Here is a 24,115-nt window from a genome sequence, read left to right as displayed (position 1 = left end):
GTATTTGATTATAATCTTCCTACTTGAAACTGATACAAATGTTGCTTACCTCCCTCACAATCAATTCTTCATGGAATAAGTCTACAAACATATACTTTGTGTGTCTGTGTGTGTGCACATATAAAATTATCTTAATAGCGGAGGTCAAATGAAGCTTTAAATTATAAGATGCTTTAGCTGCCAACTAAAAATCACAGTAATAGGACTAATACCTATTCATAACCTCACAAATTAATAAGGCATGTAAACCATTATAAAAATTTCTGTTGAAGGCTCACATCCAACAATCCAAAAGGAAGTAATTTTAAACGTTAAAAGCTATATTGTTCATTCTTAACTATTACTACTACTGTAGTTAGTTCATACTAACTACAGCCTTAAAAAATAGAACATTCTAAAGATAGAGCCCTGAATCTAAAAAGAACCACTGAAGAATATTTTTGCACAGTAATCCAAAATTCTATGTATCATCTTAGCTTAGGTGAACCCAGTATAAGGGTATTTTGTATGCAAATAAAAAAATCAAAATTCCTTCAAATAGCTTTATTTAAAGCCAAATATCAATTTCACCTATAGAATGGGGCAAAACAACTCATAAAACACCATCCAAAATTATCTGCAATTAGAAACTATAAAATTGTCAGACTCACATTCTTAGAAGACACATACCTAAAAAATGGTCAAAAACTTCACTTCCTAAAAAGAGAAGTTAAGGCACCTGAGTCTGTTGTGGGCTCAGATCATGATCCCAGGGTCCTGGGATGGAGCCCCTGCATCAGGTTCTCTGCTCAGTGGAGAGTCTGTTTCTTCCTCTTCCTCTGCCCCCACTCCCAACTTGTGCACTCATGCATGCTCTCTCTAATAAATGAGATCTTTTAAAAAACTAAAAATAAAAAATAAAATTAAAAATTAAAAACGGGGGCACTTGGGTGGCTCAGTCATTAAGCATCTGCCTTTGGCTCAGGTCATGATCCCAGGGTCCTGGGATGGAGCCCCGAATTGGGCTCCCTGCTCAAGGGGAAGCCTGCTTCCTCTCCCACTTCCCCTGCTTGTGTTCCCTCTCTCGCTGTCTCTCTCTCACTGTCAAATGAATACATAAAATCTTTAAAAATACTACCAATAATAATAACAAAGAGAGAAGTTAATAAGTAACCCCTTTTCATTAAAGACCATTTCATGAGATATACCGGCAACAAAGAGAAACACTACACATGGCGTGCCATAAGCAACCATGCTTACTGGACATAAAAACTGCTAATTTCCTTTCCTTCCCTCTCTTTGTGCCTTTTCCCTCTTCTTCCCTATCTTTTTTTCCACTGAATCACAGACCTATGAAATACACCTTATCACTGGTCTTCCCTGGAAACTTTTCTAAAGTAGTTACTGCCATGTATTTATAGAACTGTGCTCAGCCCAGTCCCGTCAGGTGGGTTTGAGATGCCCTGCAGTCCCAAGGGGGGTGAGCTGGCAGTGGATTTTATGGAGTTGTAAGAGCGTCAGGCCCATTTTCCAGGCCCTTTTCATCAGCTAGGCCAATTGCTCTACGTGTTGCATTAAGAACCAGTTTAATCCAGGGGTGCCTGGGTGGCTCAGTGGGTTAAAGCCTCTGCCTTCGGCTGAGGTCATGATCCCAGGGTCCAGGGATCAAGCCCTGCATCAGGCTCTCTGCTCAGCAGGGAGCCTGCTTCCTCCTCTCTCTCTGCCTGCCTCTCTGCCTACTTGTGATCTCTGTCAAATAAATAAATTAAAATATTAAAAAAAAAAGAACCAGTTTAATCAAATACTCGTGAAAGGAATTAGAACGGGAGGCATCTACTCTCTCCTGGTGTACTGGGCTGCAGCGGGAGGAGCCAGCTCCGCAGCCACCTGAGTTAAGGAAGTGAGGCGGTGACCTCTGAAGAGGCGGTCTTCACAGAAGACCAACCACAAACACTCACAGGGACTCGCTTGCATGCTTCCCTACAAAGTAGGGAAATTCCAGCATACAGGGACACTCGGGCTTTGCAGTAAGCTGCTACACTTCAGAGGCATTCGCTTCCAAGAGCGCATTTGGGCAGTCCATCTGGGGAGGACAAACAAACCTCTCCTAACCCAGAATAGAAAAAGCATCTAGGAACTGTACGAGGCATTTCTGGCCAGGATAATTTCTAAACAGGTTTCTTAGAGGTTTTCTACAATGTTTAAGTGACTTTAAATAAAAGTGTCATGTTCAGGGACGCCTGGGTGGCTCAGTTGGTTAAGCAGCTGCCTTCGGCTCAGGTCATGATCCCAGAGTCCTGGGATCGAGTCCCGCATCGGGCTCCTTGCTCTGCAGGGAGCCTGCTTCTCCCTCTGCCTGCCATTCTGTCTGCCTGTGCTCGCTCTCTCTCCCTCTCTCTCTCTGACAAATAAATAAAATCTTAAAAAAAAAAAAAAGTGTCATGTTCAGAATGTGGCCTGTAGGAACAGATTCCATTTGGAAGCAACTGACATACAGAGTGCAGTAAGAATCTGGGAATAGTAGGCAGTTGACTTTATAGAAACACACTTTCCGTAAGAGCCTTTTACGTTAAAGGTTCTCAAGTGCTTTCAATCATTCACTGATTCCATTCTCCCAACAGCCCTGGAAAATCACTGGGTAAAATTTAGCTTCCTAATTTCAAACATGTCCAGGTTCCAAGAGGCAACCAAAATGATTTCACATCCCCTGTGTTGTTGTTTTTTTTAAATAAAGATTTTTATTTATTTATTTGACAGAGAGAGAGATCACAAGTAGGCAGAGAGGCAGGCAGAGAGAGAGGAAGAGGAAGAGGAAACGGCTCCCTGCTGAGCAGAGAGCCCCATGCAGGGCTCGATCCCAGGACCCCAGGATCATGACCTGAGCCAAAGGCAGAAGCTTAACCCACTGAGCCACCCAGGCGCCCCTCACATCCGTTGTGTTTAAGAAGAGATATAGCATGGAGCACCTGGGTGGCTCAGTCATTAAGCGTCTGCCTTCGGCTCAGGTCATGATCCCAGGGTCCTGGGACTAAGCCCACACTGGGCTCCCTGCTCATCGGGGAACTGCTTCTCCTTCTCCCACAACCCCTGCTTGTGCTCTCACTATCTCTCTCTCTCTCTCTCTCTGTCAAATAAATAAATAAAATCTTAAAAAAAAAAAATAGAAGAAGAAGAAGAAGAAATATAGCATGGAGACAATGTAGCAGAGTGGTTACGAATTCAAACTCCAGGTGCAGACTGCTTGAATGCTAATTCAGAAACTTAACTAGCTCTTTGATGTAGGTGGAAGTCAACGGACCTGCCTGGAAGATGAGAAGAGCTGATAGGAGTGACGGACTGCAAGCGCCTGGCACACAGCAGGTACTCCCACTGACCTCTCCTTGTTGGCATCAGCAGCACCACTGCCACCATCGCCAGTGCAGGAAGGGTTAAGAGCTCAAGTTCTGAGTCAGACTTGGCTTTCAGCTCAGCTTACACAACTGATCCCAATCATCTATAAAATGAGGGCATACTATCTAGGAAGAACAAATAACCCAGTATCTTCAACCAATAAAGAGCACATCAGAGAAAGAGAACCTATGATTTTGAAAACACACATGGCTACCAACAGCAATGTACAGCTCGTATTTGTATTCTGACCCAAGCTATTAAAAAATATGTAATTTATCACTTTCACTTATGAAACAGCTGGCAATGTTAATATCGACTGAATATTTTATAATATTAAGGAATTACTATTAAAATCTGAGTAAGATAATAGGATTTTGGTTATGTTATATGAAAACTTATCTTCTTAAGCCATACCAGTCACTAGCCACATGTGGCTTTTTAAGTTATTTAAAAGTAAAATTTTAGTTCCTCAGTCTTAACAACCCACATGCCAAGTATTCAACAGCTTCATGTGGTCAGTGGCTACAGAGAGCAAATTTATTTCTGCCATCACAGAAAATTCTGTTGGACAGCACTAGGCTAGCGAAACACATCTTCTGAAATATTTGTGGATAAAATGATATGATGACTAAGAAGGTAGAGGTATGAATGAAGGTGTGAATGAAGTAAAACTGGTTTATGGCTGTTGCAGGGAGATGGATACATGGTGGGGGGGGTTCATTAAAGTGTTCGGTCTGAGTCAATATGACTTGGTTATAGATCCCCATTATTCAAACACTAATCTCGATGTTACTGTGAAAGTAGCTGTTAGCCATGATTAAAGTCTACCATCAGTTTAAGAAAGAAATGATCATCTGCATGGATCTGATTCCATGAATTATAAGGCCTCAAGAGTAGAGCTGAGGATTCCTGTAAGAAGAAGTTCTACCTGTGGACAGCACTCCAGCTAACGTCTAAGAGATCCAGCCTGCCCTTTTGGACCACCTACTCTGCAGATTTCAGACTTGCCTAGCCAGCCCCCATGATAGCCAAAGTTAATTCCCTGCATCAAACTCTTCGTATGCATACCCTACTAGTTCTGTTTCTCTGGCAAACCCTAACTGATACAGTCTACCTCTGCAGTACTTGCTTTTATCTATACTACCTCACATAGCCATTGTGAAATAACAACTGGAAATATCTTGACACCATGCCCACCACCTAAGTCTTAATAAATGGTAACTATTCAAATAGTATTTATTCATTTATATCAACATAATCTTATTTTGTCCAAATCCATAGTCCCTGAGACATGGAATACTCAAATACTTGCATGCTCTAACAACCTGCTTTACTATTTTCATTTCAACCTCACTTTATCTGGCTCACAGGACAAGTGGCTCCTTTTGGGGCATCGGTGGAAAGGGTCACTGCTCTCCATGTCCAGAATGGCCCTCAAGCACGGGTTCTTGAATTAAATGGAATCAAACCTAATTAGAATGAATGACACGTACACAAAGTATCCAAAGCTAAGGAAAAAGTTTTGTGCCATTAAATTTACATCTTATTTACAAAAGTGAAAGATTTTAACAGCCTAAAAACCCAACAATAGAGAACTGATTATACATAACTGGGTATATTTAGCTAATAGATATCATGTGCTTATTATACTTAAAGCGCATTAAGTGAGATTTGGAAATTCTCAACACAATGTGAATTTTTTTTTTTAAGATTTTTATTTATTTATTTGACAGAGAGAGATCACAAGCAGGCAGAGAGGCAGGCAGAGAGAGAGGAGGAAGCAGGCTCCCCGCTGAGCAGAGAGCCTGATGCGGGGCTCGATCCCCAGACCCTGAGATCATGACCCGAGCCGAAGGCAGCGGCTTAACCCACTGAGCCACCCAGGCGCCCCATCAACACAATGTGAATTTTTTAAAAGTAAGCAATATATACAATAAACAGTAAGATCTCATCTTAAAAAAAAAAAAAAAAAGAATACTATACTAGAAGGAAATACACAGAATGTTAACTATGGTCATCCCTGGGTACTGAGACTCTAGGATTTTTTCCTGTATTACAGCACAATTTATATACAAATCTAAAGAATACAGTTTAATAAATTTGACAAACATACCCATGTAACCACAGCCCAATAAAAAAGAGAACATCTCCATCATCTCAGGAAGTTCCTCAGAGCCCCTATATAGTCAATTAATACACACACATCACAGGCAACCTAGGATGATTTTTATTTTCTTGTTAGACCCTTCTATATCTATGAGAAGTTCTGATGTTTTATTTCTTAATTTTAAAGAGTTAGGATGGTATACAGTTCTTTGATTTCAAAGATAAGGACAAGGGAGATCAATTCATTTGCCCAGAAATGGGGCACATTACTAAGACATACTAGGAAAAAGACCATTAGCCACAACACACCACAATTACTTTTGCTTTCTCTTTCCAAGAGTTCCAGTGCTTTTATATGTCACATCATTTATTCACACATATATACTGAGGTGTGGTATTTTCAAACATTTGATAGAAAAGATCCTTTGAAGTTAAATAAATTGTATACTTTTACCTAACAAAAGAAACCAAACAAGAAAGAATTTTAAAAATGCCTAAAGGTTAATAAACAGAAACTGAAGGAAGTCAAGCTAAGAATAGGTACTTCACTCTGGTTCTCACGAAAAATGTTAGCCCCAGAGGTTCATAAACAGAAACAACGCAACCATATAACCATACAGCAGAAATGCTACTTTTTTTTTTAAGATTTTATTTATTTATTTGACAGAGAGAGAGATCACAAGTAGAAAGAGAGGCAGGCAGAGAGAGGAGGAAGCAGGCTCCCTGCTGAGCAGAGAGCCCGATGCGGGGCTCGATCCCAGAACCCTGAGATCATGACCTGAGCTGAAGGCAGAGGCTTAACCCACCGACCGAGCCACCCAGGCACCCCCAGAAATGCTACTCTTGACGCTTTTTTATGTCACTGTGTTATTTCACAGCCATAACTGAAGATAAACAAAAACAAATTTTAGTGAAACAAATCTGCAAATCATCATTTACCTGTTCTATCAGTCAATACAAGTTTCAGCACAGAAATCCCAAGACTTCTCAGGCTACCACAAGAAGGTTACATCTGTATGAATTCTTAAATCCCCAGTATTCTTTATAGCTTTCTAAACATCAAGGTGGAAGATCTGAGGGTGGATACCCAATATTTGTCTTTTTGACAGTTATCATCCAAGTAACCAGCTGTTTATCTGATTCTAACTCCAAATGAAAGTTGGACATAAAACCAGTAAACACAGATAGAAGCACTAAGATCTACGCATAGTTCTGAGGAAACACTAAGTAAACAGCAAAGCAACTGAAAGCTACAAGTAGAACTATCTAACCACATAAGTGGGTAGATGTGGTTATCATCTAACCACAAAAGTGGGCTGGAATAACCAAAGGATCATTAGACACATACGCACGCACACACGCACCCATTTTCAGTGTGAGCCTTTAAGTAAGGAGTCCACAAGGTCAAAACTGTGTTTGTAGTAACACTAAGGTGTTACTTGCCTGTTCAACTGTGTTGAAATCTGCACTGATGGAGGAAATACAGCGGTGAGGAAAAGGATGAAGAATATACAGAAGGAATCAACTGAATTTTTAAAAACTGAGGAACACTCTGGCAATTCCCCCGGCAATGCAGATAATTCTTATCTGCTTATTAAAATGCAGAATTTAGGGGCGCCTGGGTGGCTCAGTGGGTTAAGCCTCTGCCTTCAGCTCAGGTCATGATCTCAGGGTCTTGGGATCAAGCCCCGAGTCGGGCAATCTGCTCAGCAGGGAGCCTGCTTCCCACTCTCTCTCTGCCTGCCTCTATGCCTACTTGTGATCTCTCTGTCAAATAAATAGAATCTTAAAAAATTAAAAAAATTTTAAAAAATAAAATGCAGAATTTAGGGGCGTCTGGGTGGCTCAGTGAGTTAAGCCTCTGCTTTTGGCTCAGGTCATAATCCCAGGGTCCTGGGATTGAGCCCCACATCAGGCTCCCTACTCAGCAGAGAGCCTGCTTCCCCTCTCTCTCTGCCTGCCTCTCTGCCTACTTGTGATCTCTGTCAAATAAATATTTTTTAAAAATTTTTTTAAAATGCAAAATTTAGGCAAGTACTGACATTTTGTTTCAGATTTTTCTCTCCTTCACCAATTCTCTCTCTGCTGCCCATGACCTTCTAGGATCTGGGCCCTTACATGAGTTATGGGTTCACCTAAGAATACATGGTTGCTGTATCCACATCCAACACGCTTTTGGACCTTCATGAAGCTTTTTTTTTTAATATTTTATTTATTTATTTGACACAGAGAGAGAGATCACAAGTAGGCAGAGCAGCACACAGAGAGAGAGTGAGGGGGAAGCAGGCTCCCTGCTGAGCAGAGATCACGATGCAGGGCTCCATCCCAGGACACTGAGATCATGACCTGAGCTGAAGGCAGAGGCTTAACCCACTGAGCCACCCAGGCGCCCTTCATGAAGCTTTTAATTATCTTTTTTTAAGTAGGTGCTCTTCTTCCTTTTTGCACCGAAGTTTTGGGCATCCATTTAGAACATAACTGACTCCTATGGAATAGAGTAAGCAATAGAGAGACTAAACTAGTTGCAATTTAGAGAGAAGCCTAAGTCTAAGAAGCAGAGCAGCCTCAGGCTCTATCTCAAATCAGAGTGGAGCACAGCCAAGGGCAGCCTCTGCTTCCCGCCCCCCAGCTCTCTGCAGACAAAGCCCAGGATAACAAGCTAGTCACCCAGCTTGACCTAGCCACCCAGCCATAGGTGTCCCCCCTCAAATCCGCCAAAACACCCAACCTAATTCTTGCTGCCAAATGCAGCTTCCCAGTGCCCCATCAATGCGCCAGTCCTCTGACAAACACCCTGAAGGGCTCCCCAGGACTTAACAGGTCTGCTCTGTTTAGGCTGGTATTTGAGGTCCTCTATTACATGGCTCAATTTACCGCCCACTTTTATCTCCCATTATGCCATATTTCCAACAAACTGCAATATTCAGTATAAGCTAACACATGCCCCTCCTCACCACCTTTACTCATGTCCTTCCACCCAATAAACTGCCATCCTCACTCTAGTCTCTGCCCGTTGAGATGCTCACCCGTCCTTCATGGTTTTCCTCCATGCACCTCCTTCATGAAACCTTCCAAGCAACATGCCACCTCTATCACACTGTGCCTGTATTAGAATCATCACCCTACTGTCACCTCCAAACCCTTGGCTTTCATGTTTTATTTATCTCTCTTTAGATCTCTAATAACATAGACAGTCCTCTCAAATTGTTTTAAAAATCATTTTCAGATATGACCAAAAATAATATACCTAAATCCTACTATATGGGAAGCCGTTTTGTTAGGAAAATATGACTTAAACACACAGTAGATCTGGATGTTTCCTGGCTGCAGACAAAAACTAAAGCTTCTGGGAAGTCCCATGAGTCACCCTGCCCGGCAAGTAGGAAGTCAGCTAGAGGAGGTAGGTGTGTGTATGGAGGTGGGGGGCCGAGTTCAAGGCAGATCTGCAAAGTGAGTCTGTGATGAGTGATGGAACAGGATACTAATGAAGCATTCAGGTTGGAGAGAGAAAATCTACCTCAACACTGAGCTCCCAAACATCTACTAGAGATTGCATCTATCCACGTGGAATCACACATTCGCAAATCAAAAATGTGTTTCAAGGTATTCCCCAGACAAGCTATTTATTCCCTGTACATAACTGTGTTTGAGCCTCACCTCATTCAATAACATTCCTAAGCCCAATATTCATACCACATGCCAGGCTTGACACTGACAATTTATAAATGAGGATGTGACTAAATAGGGTCCAAACCCACATAAATAACTGTAGTTGGGTGTAATGTGGGTGGTGGGGAGACGGAGAGAGCATGCAGAAGATTCTGGGAAGTAACTGGAAGCCTACAGGAGAACAGAAGAGCTTGTCTCATGGACCCCAACAGAGAAGAAAGTTTCAGGAAAGCAGGAGTGGCAACAATTTCAAATGGCATTGCAGAGCACCAGTCTGGCATGTGGAGGTCCTTAATGGTATACAGAGGGAACAGGTTTGGGAAATTGGCAGGTGTGCAAGTGAGACTGAAGAGAGCTGAAGAATGCTAAAGTTTGGCTAACAGGAAAAGAAGGGAGTAATGACATCATTTTATAGGGATGCACAGTCAAGAAAGTACTTGGAGGGGGGTTTGTTTTTTGTTTTTTAAAGGATAGGAGAGACTTGGCAAAGCCCTGGTATAGGAAGATGGGGCTTGGATAACCAGCTGGGGAGAAGAACCTTAGAAAGAAACAAGACCCTCATCGGAGATGAGAGAGGACCGCACCTGGGTGCAGCAGGTGTGTGAAGACAGAGGGGATGGAAGCACAGGGAGTTTCTGCAGACTGACTCCAGGCTCTCCTGGGAAAGGAGGGGTCCTGTGTTGAGGCTGGCAGGGTGGGAAGAACAGGCAGGGGCGGGGAAGGTCGGTCACAGCCACTGTGCGGGAAAAGGGAGAGTTACAGAAAAGTGAAAGGACTGCCATGCAGAGACAAATTTTTGAATGAGATTGGAAAAGTACACTGCCATCTGTTAGAAGTCATGACTTTCTCTAGCGGCACCGGGCAGGAGTAGCAGAGAATGTAAACAGTTTCATAGGTGGTATTAGAGCTGGCCACTCCAGGTGTGGCAGGAAAAAAGAAAATGGAAGACACTGGAGAAAATGTTCAGGACAGGACTGGTCATAAGATTCAAAGTTCAATGGGAAAAGAAATAAAGCGTAGAAGTTAACAGGGGAGAATAATGGGTAAGCAGAGAGGCTGACTAAATGAAAATGAACTGGAGAAAGGACAGGAGACTCCAGTCAAGGAGGGATTTGGGAGTTAAAGTTTTTGCAAAGTAGACAAGTTTCAGGTAATGACAAGGTCCAGGGTTTAGCCTCATCTGTGGGCTGCTATAAAGAAAAATGGTCAAGGTCATGGGGTCGAGGCAGCAATGTGAGGGATGGAAGGAAGCTTGGTAGAGAGCAGTGCTCTCCAAGAGAAGTTCTGCAGCGAAGGAAATAGTCTTGTCTGTGGGGTCTAATATGGAAGTCCCTAGCCATATGTGACTACGGACCACTTAAAATGTCCCAAGTATGACTGAAAAAGTGAGTTTTTATTTACTTCTAGTTAATTAAACTTAGATAAGCACACATAACTAGAACCTGCCATACTAAATAATGTAGATATAGGGCAATGGTTCCTAACTTTGCTCAACAGAATCTCCTGGACAGATTTAAAATGTACAGCTACCTGGGCCCCACTTCCCAGAGACTGATTTAATTAGTTGGGCATGTGTCCTAGGCATCAGTATTTTTTAAAATTCCCAGGTACGGTCAAGTTTGAGAACCACTGGTATAATGGCTAAGAACAAGGATTCGGGAGCCTGATTATCTGAGTTCAAAACCCAGATCTGCTGATTTTAACTTCTGTGACTTTGAGCAAACAATCTCATCTGTAAAATGGGGATAATGACCTATCTACCTCACAGGGCTCTTCTTAAGATTAACATATAGAAAAGTGCTTTATAATAGTGGCTGGCACATACGAGTTCCTTAAATGTTAGTCATCATTATTCTGAATAGATTTTGGAGTTAAAAAGCCTGACAGCTATGGGGAAAAACAGTGGATGGGAACTGCAGAAGGCCTAAAACTGTAGTGAGGAGGTACTTGGAAGTGAGGAATTGATAGAGTAGAGGGTAAGGAAAAAGTAAGAGAAAACAATAAAAGGAAGACAAACAAACTGGAAGGGGCAGTAATAAGGCAAGGATACGTAGACACTATCCACTGGCAAACTGATATATTACAAATGGGCAGAAAGAATGTAAGAAGAGATGTACCAGGAGAAAGCCAAATTTTAGTTAGGGAAGAACATGGGGGGGGGAAACCATTTAATTCAATTTGACAAAATCCTACCTCTTTGTCTAAAATGTTAACATAAGCTAGTTATCAGTCTAGTAATGTTTTCATATTTTCCCCCCGCCACAGAGTTCACCATTTATGAAAAACATGCAAGAGTGACTTCTGATAGTGAAAATACTATTTTCTAATTGGGATTCCTAAAGAAACAGCCACCTCTGCAGAAAATTAAGTTGATCCCGCTCAAACCTGGCTTCATGAAAGTTCAAGTCTTTGCAAACCATATATATGTCAAGATTGTATTAGCAAATCTGTTTTATTTGCCCTTTTAACTATGTCTTTTTAAGTCTCAGGGAACACTAGTGCCGTTCATAAACATAGTATATTACCTTTGGGTAAGAAAAGTGACTATTAAGTATAACTAGAAAAGTGTTCTAGACAGAAATGTCTTAGGTTGTGGATTTCTTTTTTACCTGAATTTCACATAAAGTGATAATTTCACATAAATTTAATGGACATAGATTTTTTGTCATATTCCAAGGTCACTATCAGGCTAATCAGTTTGCAAAAGAAAATTAGTAATAAAATATTCAGTTAGTGGCAACTAGGAAGAGAAGTTACCAGAAGCTCAAAGCTATTTCAAAGATAGTTTCCATGCAACTCAAGTAGCAGAACTTAAGGAATACTGTGCATATAGATTCAGTGTTCCTGATTAATCCACTACATTTATCTTTTTACTTGAAAAAAAAACTAAGTGTGAGGTTTCTTTACAGAGTAGTTATTCTGCATGAGAAAAACAAACACCTACCACCTCTTTCCTACCAACATGTTTCACACTTGAAAGTGACATTTCACGTGCTTTGGGAGTGTTAAGTGTGTTTATGTATCAGCACAAGTGCAGTTTCACAGTTGAAACACAATTTCCAACACAATGAAGTTCATTTCTGGCTCCTTACGGGTAAACAGTTTGAGAGCACTGACAACGTAAAAACAGAAACACTCTTCCAAAGCCTCTCTAAAACGACTACAAGCTCTGCAGAAACTGCCTTTTCCAAGAGACTACCATGCATGGAGAATTCCACTCCTTCAGCAGTTGTCCCTTAACTGCCTGTTAGAGGTGGCTCATCTCAGAGCCATACTAGGAGATCTTGGGGCTAAAAACAAAAGCATAACCAATACACATTCTACTTGCTTTAATTCCATCAGAAAGCAATCCTTATTTTTCCTCTTTTCTTTAAGTTAGAGTTCTACTTAGTTTTAGGGACCTAAAGTACCACGGTCAGCCAGTCAAACTCAAGTTGTCAAGTTTATTGTGGTCAGGGGATTCATGATGTTTTGGCCTCTTCCATCTCACAGCAGGCCCAATAAATCCATGGACCGACCTCAGAGTTATTTTGCAGTTTCTCAATGCAATACTGGAGTAGAGATTCTTGACCACTGGGAGAATGACCACAGTGGCTCCCTGACCATGGAATGTGGGCATTATGATAAGAATATCCATGTGAAAGACCCTGAACTTCCCCTCCCTACCAAGACAGCAAATTAAAAGAAATGCCACATTCATGGGAAATCTGTAGAGATTATTACCACTTGAAATTTTTAAGGTCAGATAGTTCCTATCACATTCCTGTTTAATTCACCTTTTTGGTCTGGGCAGAAAGCAGGTAGATTTTGGAACATGGCCATGGGTTACCAGAAATCCATCCAGGCAGTGACTCCAACATAGCTGATTTACCAAATTAAGTACCTTTTCTGGAGCACATGTAGCCTCTGACACCTAATATGATGCTACTAATCTGGAAAACATTTTACCAACACAGAACATAAGAAGCCACTTGTTTTATTTGGCAAGGTCAAGAACCTGCTTTCACATTCTTGCCTGAGGGCTGTAACAACTCTCTTCTCAGATACAATCTAGTCTGCTGAGAAGTTGCTTGTCTTCACATCCGACAGACCATCACAATGGCCCCCTGCATTGGTTACACAGTGCTGACGGGACCTGATAAACAGGAAGTAGCAAAACCTTCACATGTCTTAGTGAGATGCAGTCAAGCTTGATGGTGAAAAACAAAACCAAGAAGACTGAAAGACTGCAGCCTCAGTAAAGTTTCTGGGAATCCAGTGATCTGGAACATGTTAGAATATCCCCTCCAAAGTGAAATGCAAGTTGTTGAACCCTGAACTCCTTACCACTAAAGAGACACATGCTTCATGGGCCCTTTTTTTTTTTTCTTTCTTTTTTTTTCTTCTTTCTTTTTTTTTTTTTTTTTTTTTTGCATTTTAAAGACAACTCATACCACATTTAACATGCTGCTAACTCCTTTACTATGTAACCTGTAAACCCACTAGTGTTGAGCAGGGCCCAGAGCAAGAGATGGCTCTGTAGCACGTATGGTCTACAGCACAAACTGCTAGGCCACTTGGGTCTTATGATGCAGTGGATCCAAGTCTTTGAGTCCAATAGGTTCCAGAGAACCACAGCCCAAGATTCTCAGGTTCTGGAACAAAGCAGATAGCTGTCATTTTAAGAAATGACTCCTGGACTGCCAGTAGGCCTTGGCAGGGCCTGATTAAAGGTTATTAGAGTAACCATATGACCTGAGCTGCCCATGGCACTCTGAATGTTATCTGACCTCCCAGGTCATAAGGCTGGACACATGTGGAAGCAATCTACCATCAAAAGACAATGATATGAAAAAGATCAGATTCAAGCATGTCTAGAAGGCACAAGAAGTTGCATGAGCAGATGGCCCAGAGACCTCTAATACCTACTCCTTCTGTATTACCACACCTATAACTTCATGGAGAGTTCCTTAGGACCAGCTGACTGAGAAGAGAAACTTGGGCCTGGGTTAGAAACAGTTTGCACGTTATCTGTACACCAAGCAAAGCTGGACTGCTACAGGCTGACATCCCCAATAAAGAGTGTCCCTGAAATACTTCATGAAGGAAATCATCCCAACCGATAGAACTGTGACCAGTACGTGTGCCTGTCCACTCCATCTATACTGAGAAATGGCCAGAATTATGGATCTATATAGAGTCATGGCCAAAGGTTAATGCTTAACCTGAGCAGTCAAGGTCTTGATGGAAAAAAAAAAAAGAAAAAAGTATTTGGAAGAAAGGGTACAAGAGGACCCAGGAAAGGTACATATGGACAGAGAGAATGAGCACAGTGTATGAAAAATATTTTTGTTCCATGAGAATGTGCACTAAAGGCCTTCCAATGCTGAAGGGCCTCTCCTTCAGGTAAACAAAATTATCAATCTAGATGTCACCAGCCACCCCAGTGCTTCCTCAATAGACTTCTAGTAGAAGTGACCGTGGTGACAGCAGCAGAGGCTACTTAATGGATTTAACAACACAGACTCTCACAAAGGCTAAGTGGCTCCTGTCAAGAATGAGTACCTAAAATGCCAAGAGCAGAAACCAGTCTTCAGTGTCCAAGACAGCAACACTCGCCTTGCCGGCTCAACCAGCCACTTGGGCAGATGGATTAGTCTGGACCCTTTCCATCAAGGAGTGATCTGTCCTCACTGCATATATCCCACTTACGCAAATGCACGTGCATGCGTAGACACACACATACACACAAATCCACGCCATTCCTCTTTCTTCACTTTTCCTTCCTCCATCCTGTTCAAGAAGGATTGACCATAATGGTTAACTTTACAGTTTAGTTTCTAGATTAGAGAATATTCCTATGGAATTGTGAATAAATTAGAAAAGATAATTTCACCCAGAGACAAATACAGTGACTGTTACCCAGCAAGTAAGTTCTTAATCAGAGATCCTGATGTGAGTCCATGGTTAATCATTAGAACTAAAATGCCCTTGCAATTACATGAGGAAAAAAAAAAGAAAGTCACCCAATAGAACAGTAAGATTTTAAAAGACTGATAATACCAAGCGTTGGCAAGGATGTGAAGCAATTGGAATTCTCATATATTGCTAACTGGAGAGTAAACTGGTATATCCACTTTGGACAACTATTTGGCATTACCTTCTAAAGCTAAACACACATGTACCCTATGATGCAGTAATTCCTAGCTGTACATGTAAGAGAAATGAGTACACATGTCCCCAAAAGGCCTGCTCAGAATGCTGTAAAAAGGCTCAGAATAACTTTAATTATAATAGCTAAACATGGTCCATCACCAGTAGAATGGATAAACTGTTACTATATTCATACAATGGAACACCACACAGAAACGGGAAAAAGGGAGGGGGAAAAAAAAACTTCTGCTGGGGGACGCCTGGCTGGCTCAGTTGGTTAAGCCACTGCCTTCAGCTCAGGTCATGATCCTGGGGTCCTGGGATCGAGTCCCACATCGGGCTCCTTGCTCGGCAGGAAGCCTGCTTCCTCCTCTCTCTCTGCCTCCCTCTCTGCCTGCTTGTGCGTACTCTTTCTCGGACAATAAATAAAAATCTTAAAAAAAAAAAAAAAAAGAACTTCTGCTATAGAATTCCAAAGCATTATACTAAGCGAAAGAAGCCAGAAACAAAAGAATACGTGTTACATTGTTCTATTTATACGATGTCATAAATAGGCCAAATTAATGTATAGCGCTGAAGGTCAGAATAGTGGTTTCCCTTTTGGTGGGTGAATTGAGTGGAAAGGAGGTATTTTTGAAAAGAGACACAGGGAGCCTCCCGAGGGTACTGATAATATTCTGTATCTTGTTCTGGATAGTGTTTACATTATTTTATGTATATGTAAAAATTCATCCAGCTATATATATGAAAATTATGTGCTTTATGGTACATTATATATCAGTAAAATTGTTTTCAAAAGATTCATTAATATGTATGTATTACTCAGGAGAGAATCCAGAGGTGTTTTGTTTTGGGGGCTTTTTGTTTTGTTGGTTCTCTAATGGGTCAATGATCCAATGGAAGTTAAAAAAAAAAACACCAACAACAACAAAAACAAAAAACAAACAAACAAAAAAAGCACCAGATAAGTAATTCATCAAATTTTCAACTGAGTGCTTGCTCAGAGAAACTTCCATCTTCCTCTATAGCCAGAGGCTCCCAATAATCTAACAGAGCGAATTTCAAAAGTTTCCACTTCCTTATGCTCTCTCATCCTACTATGGCTGGAATAACTTAACAACTTTTTAATTTGAAACAACTTACTTCTTGCTTCAGTTTCAAGGATAAATAGGAAAAATGTCTTTGAAAGCCTTGATGAATTTATTTTAAATGCCACATATCATATACTACCTCAAAGTTATCCTGAATGATTATGATACTGCACCTTCACTTTCCATCTTAATATACCATGTTTCAAATCTCACAATATCTATTTGAACTCTATAATTACTTAAAATTTTTTAAAGTAATTACTTCTAATTACTTAAAATTTTTTAAAGTAATTACTTCTAATTACTTAAAAATTATTTAAAAATCCACTTTTATCCAGACCAGAGAGCCAACAGAAATCCAATACATTTGTAAAAGTAATTACCAGAGAAAATAAGAGGATGTGATTCTTACAATTTTTTATTATGTTGACATTTTTTTCTTCTTTGTTGATAAGTCAGCCCATCGTAGTAAACTAATTTGAATTCTTGGGCTTGTTGGCAAACGTACACCAAATGGGCTAGTCTGCCATTGCACTAAGGATCCTGTTTTAGATTTATAAAACAGACCATTAATTTTAAAAGTCTGACTTTTTTTTTTAATTTTATTTTTTATAAACATATATTTTTTTTCCCCAGGGGTACAGGTCTGTGAATCTCCAGGTTTACACACTTCACAGCACTCACCATAGCACATACCCTACCCAATGTCCATAACCCCACCCCCCCTAAAAGTCTGACTTTTAACTGACACTGATCTCAGTTTGCCAACGTTGATGTCAACATTGCTTAGAACTGAACCTTCAGGGACAACAGATAAGTCTTCAACACTCAACTGAAGTTCCCTAAAGTAATCATTAACAATGGTCTTTACCCCATGCTTCAAAACATCACCCTCCTTAAGACAACTCATCCTTTTTAAAATAATAAGTGTGGTAAAATGATACCAAGTCTGTAGGGCTTATCCCAAATCCGATCTAATGGCTTAGGTTTTCTAAGAGCAGTAGCTAGCTTTATATGCATCTTTGTTTGATTATTCCTACAGCCTAAAATTTTAAATATTAAGTTTACAGGTTAAAACTAAACTGTTACAACCTTCCTGATTCCGCACCTCTGCAGGAGGCCGCAGCCAGATCCGCGCCGGAACCATGTTTCGCAACCAGTATGACAATGATGTCACTGTTTGGAGCCCTCAGGGCAGGATTCATCAAATTGAGTATGCAATGGAAGCTGTCAAGCAAGGCTCAGCCACGGTTGGTCTGAAATCAAAAACCCATGCAGTGTTGGTTGCACTAAAGAGAGCACAGTCAGAATTTGCAGCTCATCAGAAAAAAATTCTCCATGTTGACAACCATATTGGTATCTCAATTGCGGGACTTACTGCTGATGCTAGACTGTTATGTAATTTTATGCGCCAGGAGTGTTTGGATTCCAGATTTGTATTTGACAAACCTCTTCCTGTGTCTCGTCTTGTATCTCTAATTGGAAGCAAGACCCAGATACCAACCCAGCGATATGGCCGGAGACCATATGGCGTTGGACTACTTATTGCTGGTTATGATGATATGGGCCCTCACATTTTCCAAACCTGTCCGTCTGCCAACTATTTTGACTGTAGAGCCATGTCCATTGGAGCCCGTTCTCAATCAGCTCGTACTTACTTAGAGAGACATATGTCTGGATTTATGGAGTGCAATTTAAATGAACTGGTGAAACATGGTCTGAGTGCCTTACGAGAGACGCTTCCAGCAGAACAGGACCTAACTACAAAGAATGTTTCCATTGGAATTGTTGGTAAAGACTTGGAGTTCACGATTTATGATGATGATTATGTATCTCCATTCCTGGAAGGTCTTGAAGAAAGACCGCAGAGAAAGGCACAGCCTGCTCAACCTGCTGATGAACCTGCAGAAAAGGCTGATGAACCGATGGAACATTAAGTTACAAGCCAGTCTATGTGTGTATTATCAAATCTGTAAGAATTCAGGAACATGTACTGATGACAGTAATCTATACTTTGAACCAAAAGATGCAGGGTGGTCTTATGGTATGTTTTAGGAATCAGTCCAGATGTGTTTTTCCTAAGCAACTTGTCTGAAACCATATAATGGTATGATTTTTCTTTGAGAGGGTCTATATAATCATTTTCTAGTAAGTATAGTTATCTGTACTAATGTTTTTATATGAAGAACATAGTGTCTTTGTGTTTTTAAAGACAACTGTGAAATAAAATTGTTTCACCTGAAAAAAAAAAAAAACTAAACTGTTACATGATATAGCTGCATGCACATTCAGCCATTTCAACGAAAACTGCGTGTTAATGTTTTCCCTTACTTCAGACATTGACTTCACACAGCCCAAGTAGTTTCAAGGGTATGCGCTTGTACATTTTCAAAGGGCAACTCTCAAAAAGTACTCAATGATGAAATTTACTTTTCAGAAAACAAATTCAGCATGGACTCCAGGAAAGGTAATAATGAACCTGTCCCAATATTTTTATAGACATTTATTCTATGTAGAACATTTACAGTGTTCACATTACATTTATGCTTCACTTCCAGTTTTACTGTATTGTTCTGGAATTGCTAATACTTTTTAATTTTTTTACCACTAATACTGGCATTATTCCCAGTTCCCACAGTATTAATACCATGGTATGAGCACATTCTTACCAAAAGTGAGACAATCTGGGGCACCTGGGTGGCTCAGTCGTTAAGCGTCTGCCTCCAGCTCAGGTCATGGTCCAAGGGTCCTGGAATCGAGCCCTGAAAGGGAGCCTGCTTCTCCCTCTCCCTGTCACTCCCCCTGGTAGTGCGCTCACTCAATTCCCCTCTCTCTCTCTGGCAAATAAATAAATAAAATCCTTTAAAAGTAAATAAATAAAAGTAAGACAATCTGAGAAACTCAAAGCAGAGGTGGGGGAGCACCTTTATCAAAAGCAAATAATATTAAAGGTGTGCAGCTTTTTCCCCCTAATTAATATGTCTGACAAGATGTATCCCATTTCTTTTTTTTTTTTTTTAAGATTTATTTATTTGAGAGGAACAGAGAGTTGCGGGGAGAGGGAGACAGAGGGAGAGAGAATCCTCCCAAGACCCTGAGATCATAACCTGAGCGGAAAGCAAGAGTAGGATGCTTAAGCAACTATGCCACCCAGGTGCCCCTGTATCTGGTGTCATAAGGAGGCTTTCTCTCTAAATCCTGACTCTGAAAAAACACCTAAATATTCTCCCACCAGACTTTAAGTATTTTTTTGTACTAGTTAACTGCAGCAAATAAATTTATATTATTTCCCAATTCATAATCCCCATCTGTATCCAAGATACAGTCTCTAAAATCTAGCTTTACTTCTTAAATTGAACATAAACTGTAAAATAAATATGCAATATATGTATATGAGGTAAAATGTAATTTAACACATATACATTTATATTCATATATTCATAGAACTTTTAGTACCTAATGTGAGCATACAGTACCACCTGTTGAAGTAAAATAAATCCAAGATAAAGAATTAAGGTAGATATGCAGAAAAAAAAACAAAAAATATCTATTTCTTAATTGCAAAGAACCTTGTCTGTCTTCATTACCATATTTCCAGATAAAAACAGAGGATCTTAATAGGCCTCAATTGTGCAGAAGATTCACGAATTTAATGCTTCACTTTGGTCTTAAGTATTATCTTCCTCAAATACTGCAGAACATTCCTCAAATATTGTAGGAAAAAATATTCATGTACATGTTTTAATAAAGTATTTCTGATTGAATATCAACTTACCTAGATATTAAAGGTTAACTTGTTAAAAATACACATTTTTTTAATAGTTTTTGGTTTACAGAGAAATTGCAGAGATAAGAGTTCCCAAATCTGGCACCCGGTTTCCTCTACTGCTAAGATCTGCCATTACTGTGTTATGTTATCAGTGAAGGGACAAGACTCAACAATTCAATTAACTGTGAATAAACCTCCACATTTTGTTAGGGTTTCACCAGTTCTTCCCTAACATCCAGGACCCTGTGAAGAATACCATATTGCATTTAGTCAGTGCGAAATTTCCTTAGCCTTCTCTGGTCTCTGACAGTTTCTCAGACTTTCCTTCAGTTTCACGACCTTGACAGTTTTAAGAAGTACTGAGCTGAGGAATGTCCCTCAACTGGGACACAAAAAACGTAGGTGTTTTTCTCCTAAGGCTTTGATTTTGACATCATTTCCAAATGTTCAGCTGAATAATCGCTGATAGGACAAAGTACAAGGCAAACATTTTGGCCCTTATCTCCCCATTTATTCGACAACCAAAAAAGAAATCATTATTCTGGGAAGAAGCAAACTACAAGTTTAAAATCTGGACTGCAGAGAAAGAACCTAACCGAGAGGAAACTAAGGCTGACCACGGCTCAGGGACAGATTCCAAGGGCCCTGGGAAGGACTGACCAAGAGGCAAGGAAGCATTTCAGGAAACAGGGGGGCAAACTAATCGGCCTTATCTTCTGTCCCAGGACCACCCTGAGGCTAGAGCTTAAGTCCAAAAACCGGATCCATTCATGCACCTTGCCACTTCCTACCATTCCCAACTCTGCTCCATTCCTCTTATTCACTGCCATTTTTCAACATTTGTCCCCCATCATTTTTATAAAGAGAAGAGTCACCAGTCAGGTCTCCATGGGAAACCTCATTACCGCCGTAAGTGAGTAACTGAGACAGCTGGATGGAGGCGCTGTGCACAGAGGTGCAGTCAGACAAACCAGCCGGCACAGCAGAGTCGCCTGGGGTTGGCAATGACGAAGCCGGTGAAAGAACAAGGGGAGGCAGGCACTGCCAGAACCCTGAGAGAACAGTGAGGGGGAATGGGCCACCTGACCCAGGAGATTGGGGGAACAGAAATCCCACCCCACAGAGTCTTCCCCTCCAAGCCTGCTGGTCCCTTCTGATAGCCAGAGCACAAAAAAAGTTGATGTTGTTCGCATAGGTCAGCACCCCAGGGCACAGAGCTGGGTGGGCTGGGCAGGAAAACAGGTCTAGGAGCAAACGACTACAACAAGCAGGTCAGAAAGGGAAAAGCAAGCCAACCTCACACCTTTCCTATGGCTGTCTGCATTTTGATTTTATGTCTTCTCCCCTAACTAACTGGGAACCCCTCAGAGGCAGGGACAGTGGTTTACAGAGAGAGACACACAGGTCCTGTGCACAAACCTCCTGGTAGGTACTTGAGGTCTTTATGAAAGAAGAAATGGAACAAGGCCCATCTCAGCTACTGGCTGGGCTGGGACTCGGGTCCCTCACAGCAGGACTCTGCCACAGGGAGAGCATGGCACACCTTTGACAGCACGAGACAGCTGCCCTCTGCGCTTTTTTTTTTTTTTTTAAAGATTTTATTTATTTATTTGACAGACAGAGATCACAAGTAGGCAGAGAGGCAGGCAGAGAGAGAGGAAGGGAAGCAGGCACCCCGCCTGAGCAGGGAGCCCAATGCGGGGCTTGATCCCATGACCCTGGGATCATGACCCAAGCCGAAGGCAGAGGCCCCAACCCACTGAGCCGCCCAGGTGCCCCTGCCCTCTGCCCTTCTTAAAGTGAGGGCTGATCAGCCAGTACTTGCCCCACAGCCAAAGAGAGGCTCCTAGATCTCTTTCAACAGCCAGACTGATCCCTTAGCTCTGCTCCACACCATCTCGTCAACAGAAGACAGAGTTGGTGCACGTGCTCAAAGGCAAGAATCTAGGTTCTAACAAATAGGAATCTGACCCCTGGAATCATCCTGACCAATACTAGACAAGCTCCACGGCTGGATCTTGGATCTCCTCTTGATAGATGGAGAACAAAATAAAACTTCACGAATATTTCTCTCAATTTCCTCAAATAATTTCTCTTGCTTAAGACCCTTTAAAACCTCTGGTCTCTGAGACATTTAATGAGGCACTAATACTTCTATGTTTCTATGAACACCTCATCTTCTCGTGTCTTCCCTCATCAGGTACCACTTGCAAAAATCTCTTAAGGTCCACAGCACCATTCAGCCCTGTCCTCCCTTCTTCTCCCACCTTGGTGCCTTGCACTCTTTCTCTATGCAGTTTAGCACTCCACATTCCCCACCTGGCAGGGCTGCCTGGCCAGCTCCTTCTAGGACACAGCCGCCTCCTCATTTCTTCAGACTTCCTTCCAGATCGGCACCACACTGGGCAACACAGTGAAGTGCTTAACAAATTCATGAACCGAACGTGCTGTGTACAGATGCCTTTGCACTTACTAACAACACCCATCCATATTTTCAGACATACAGTGAAAACTGGAAAGGCTGAAGAACCCCAAGAAGGACATTTATATTTCAATATGATTGCACTGAAGTCCCAAGGACTTGCTTTTACAAACCACAAACTGCCTGCTCCAAATAACACCAAATACCACCCACTCAGAATCAAACTTCACAGCAGCGTGGCAAGGAGCTATTTCGTTTATCTTACCAAGAACACAAAGCAGATGATTTAATATTGTTACTGACAAAAGGAGATGATCAACAATTGTATTTAGCCTATCAAAACAGGTTTGTACAGAGACTATCTGGGGGGAAATAGCTCATAAAGCTTACGATACAAAAATAATTCAAAGGCAACAAAGAAATAATCTTTTTCATAGCATTTAAGCCCTTTGTTAATCTGATTACTACTCAATGTTACTTTTGAAGATAGGAGATACATACTTTGGAAACAGATTGGTCTTTTCATATCAAGTCTCCAAACCTGAGCCATCTCTCTGCCTCTGCTTGTCATTCCTTCCACAGCACAGTTGAGGCTACTCCCTGCCCGCTCCCCTCCTATCTGCCCACCAGTTGTCCCCACTCCTCTATCACCAGCTTATCTCCACTGACATGTTCTTTCTTTCCAGCCTATCAGATACACAGTGTGTACACACACACACACACACACACACACACACACACACACACACCCTTGTTACTCAAGTCCCTAAAAAAACAAGCAGTAAAAAAACCTCCCTGGCCCTACCCAAGTCCCTCCAGCTCCTGCCCATTGTTTTGCTTCCCACTAGAAAGAGACTGTTGTGTTCTGGCCTCCTTCATCTCTAACTCTTGACCCCTCCTTTTCTTGAGCCAAGGCCTTTTCGTGAGCCATTCTATAGCACCTGCTCTCACAAAGGACACCCATTTCTTATAGAGGCAAAATCCACTGAGTTCATTTCAGCACGTCTTGCTGGAATTCCCTGCCACATTTCCTGTGGTGCACCTTCCCTTCCATGACTAGTACAGCATTACTCTTGCTCTCCTGCTTCTTCTGAAGCTCCCTGACTATTCCTGCATGTTGTCCTCTGTCGATGTTTCTCGGTCCACGCTGTATGTGTTGCTGTCTCTAATGGTCCTACGTTTTGTTACTGCCTCTGCCCTTCTGCCTCCTCACACAAGTGTCTCCAGTTCCCTTCCACCCCCTCCCCCAACTCCGTGCCCACTTCTCACTCTCCCCAAGCTCTCCTTTGAACAGTCTTACCCACTGCCATGGTTCTCTCACATTTCACTGGAGACTTTGATGTCTTTTCTCCAGCTCCCGCCACATATCTGGACAGCTGCCTGATGTCCAGGGTCAGACTCAACATGGATGCTCCAAAGGCGCCCCAGCCACCGTCAGTCTGCAAGCCAGCAACCTGAAGTCACCCTCATCTCTTCTTCCCTCTAACATCCAATCATCATCGAATCTTGCCAGTTTTATCTCCTAAATGTTTCTTAAAACCCATCCCTTCCTCTCCA

General features: G+C 41.5%; 2 protein-coding genes across 2 annotated transcripts in view; one reads left to right on the top strand and one right to left on the bottom strand.

Annotated features, from left to right (window-relative positions):
* The window catches only part of EPB41L4A (erythrocyte membrane protein band 4.1 like 4A), a 249,527-nt gene that overhangs the window by 181,206 nt on the left and 44,206 nt on the right, over positions 1-24,115 (bottom strand). The window lies entirely within an intron of this gene.
* Positions 17,462-18,622, top strand: LOC116859551 (proteasome subunit alpha type-1-like). The gene has a single exon (XM_032844943.1). It carries the CDS (start codon positions 17,513-17,515, stop codon positions 18,302-18,304), a length of 792 nt encoding a protein of 263 aa, XP_032700834.1. The 5' UTR covers positions 17,462-17,512; the 3' UTR covers positions 18,305-18,622.

The sequence above is a fragment of the Lontra canadensis genome, unplaced genomic scaffold (genome assembly GCF_010015895.1).
Source record: "Lontra canadensis isolate GAN:19392208 unplaced genomic scaffold, GSC_riverotter_1.0 scaffold4, whole genome shotgun sequence".
Lineage (NCBI taxonomy): Eukaryota > Metazoa > Chordata > Mammalia > Carnivora > Mustelidae > Lontra > Lontra canadensis.
Note: the sequence above shows the minus strand (reverse complement) of the source record. Positions and strands in the feature narration are given on the sequence as shown.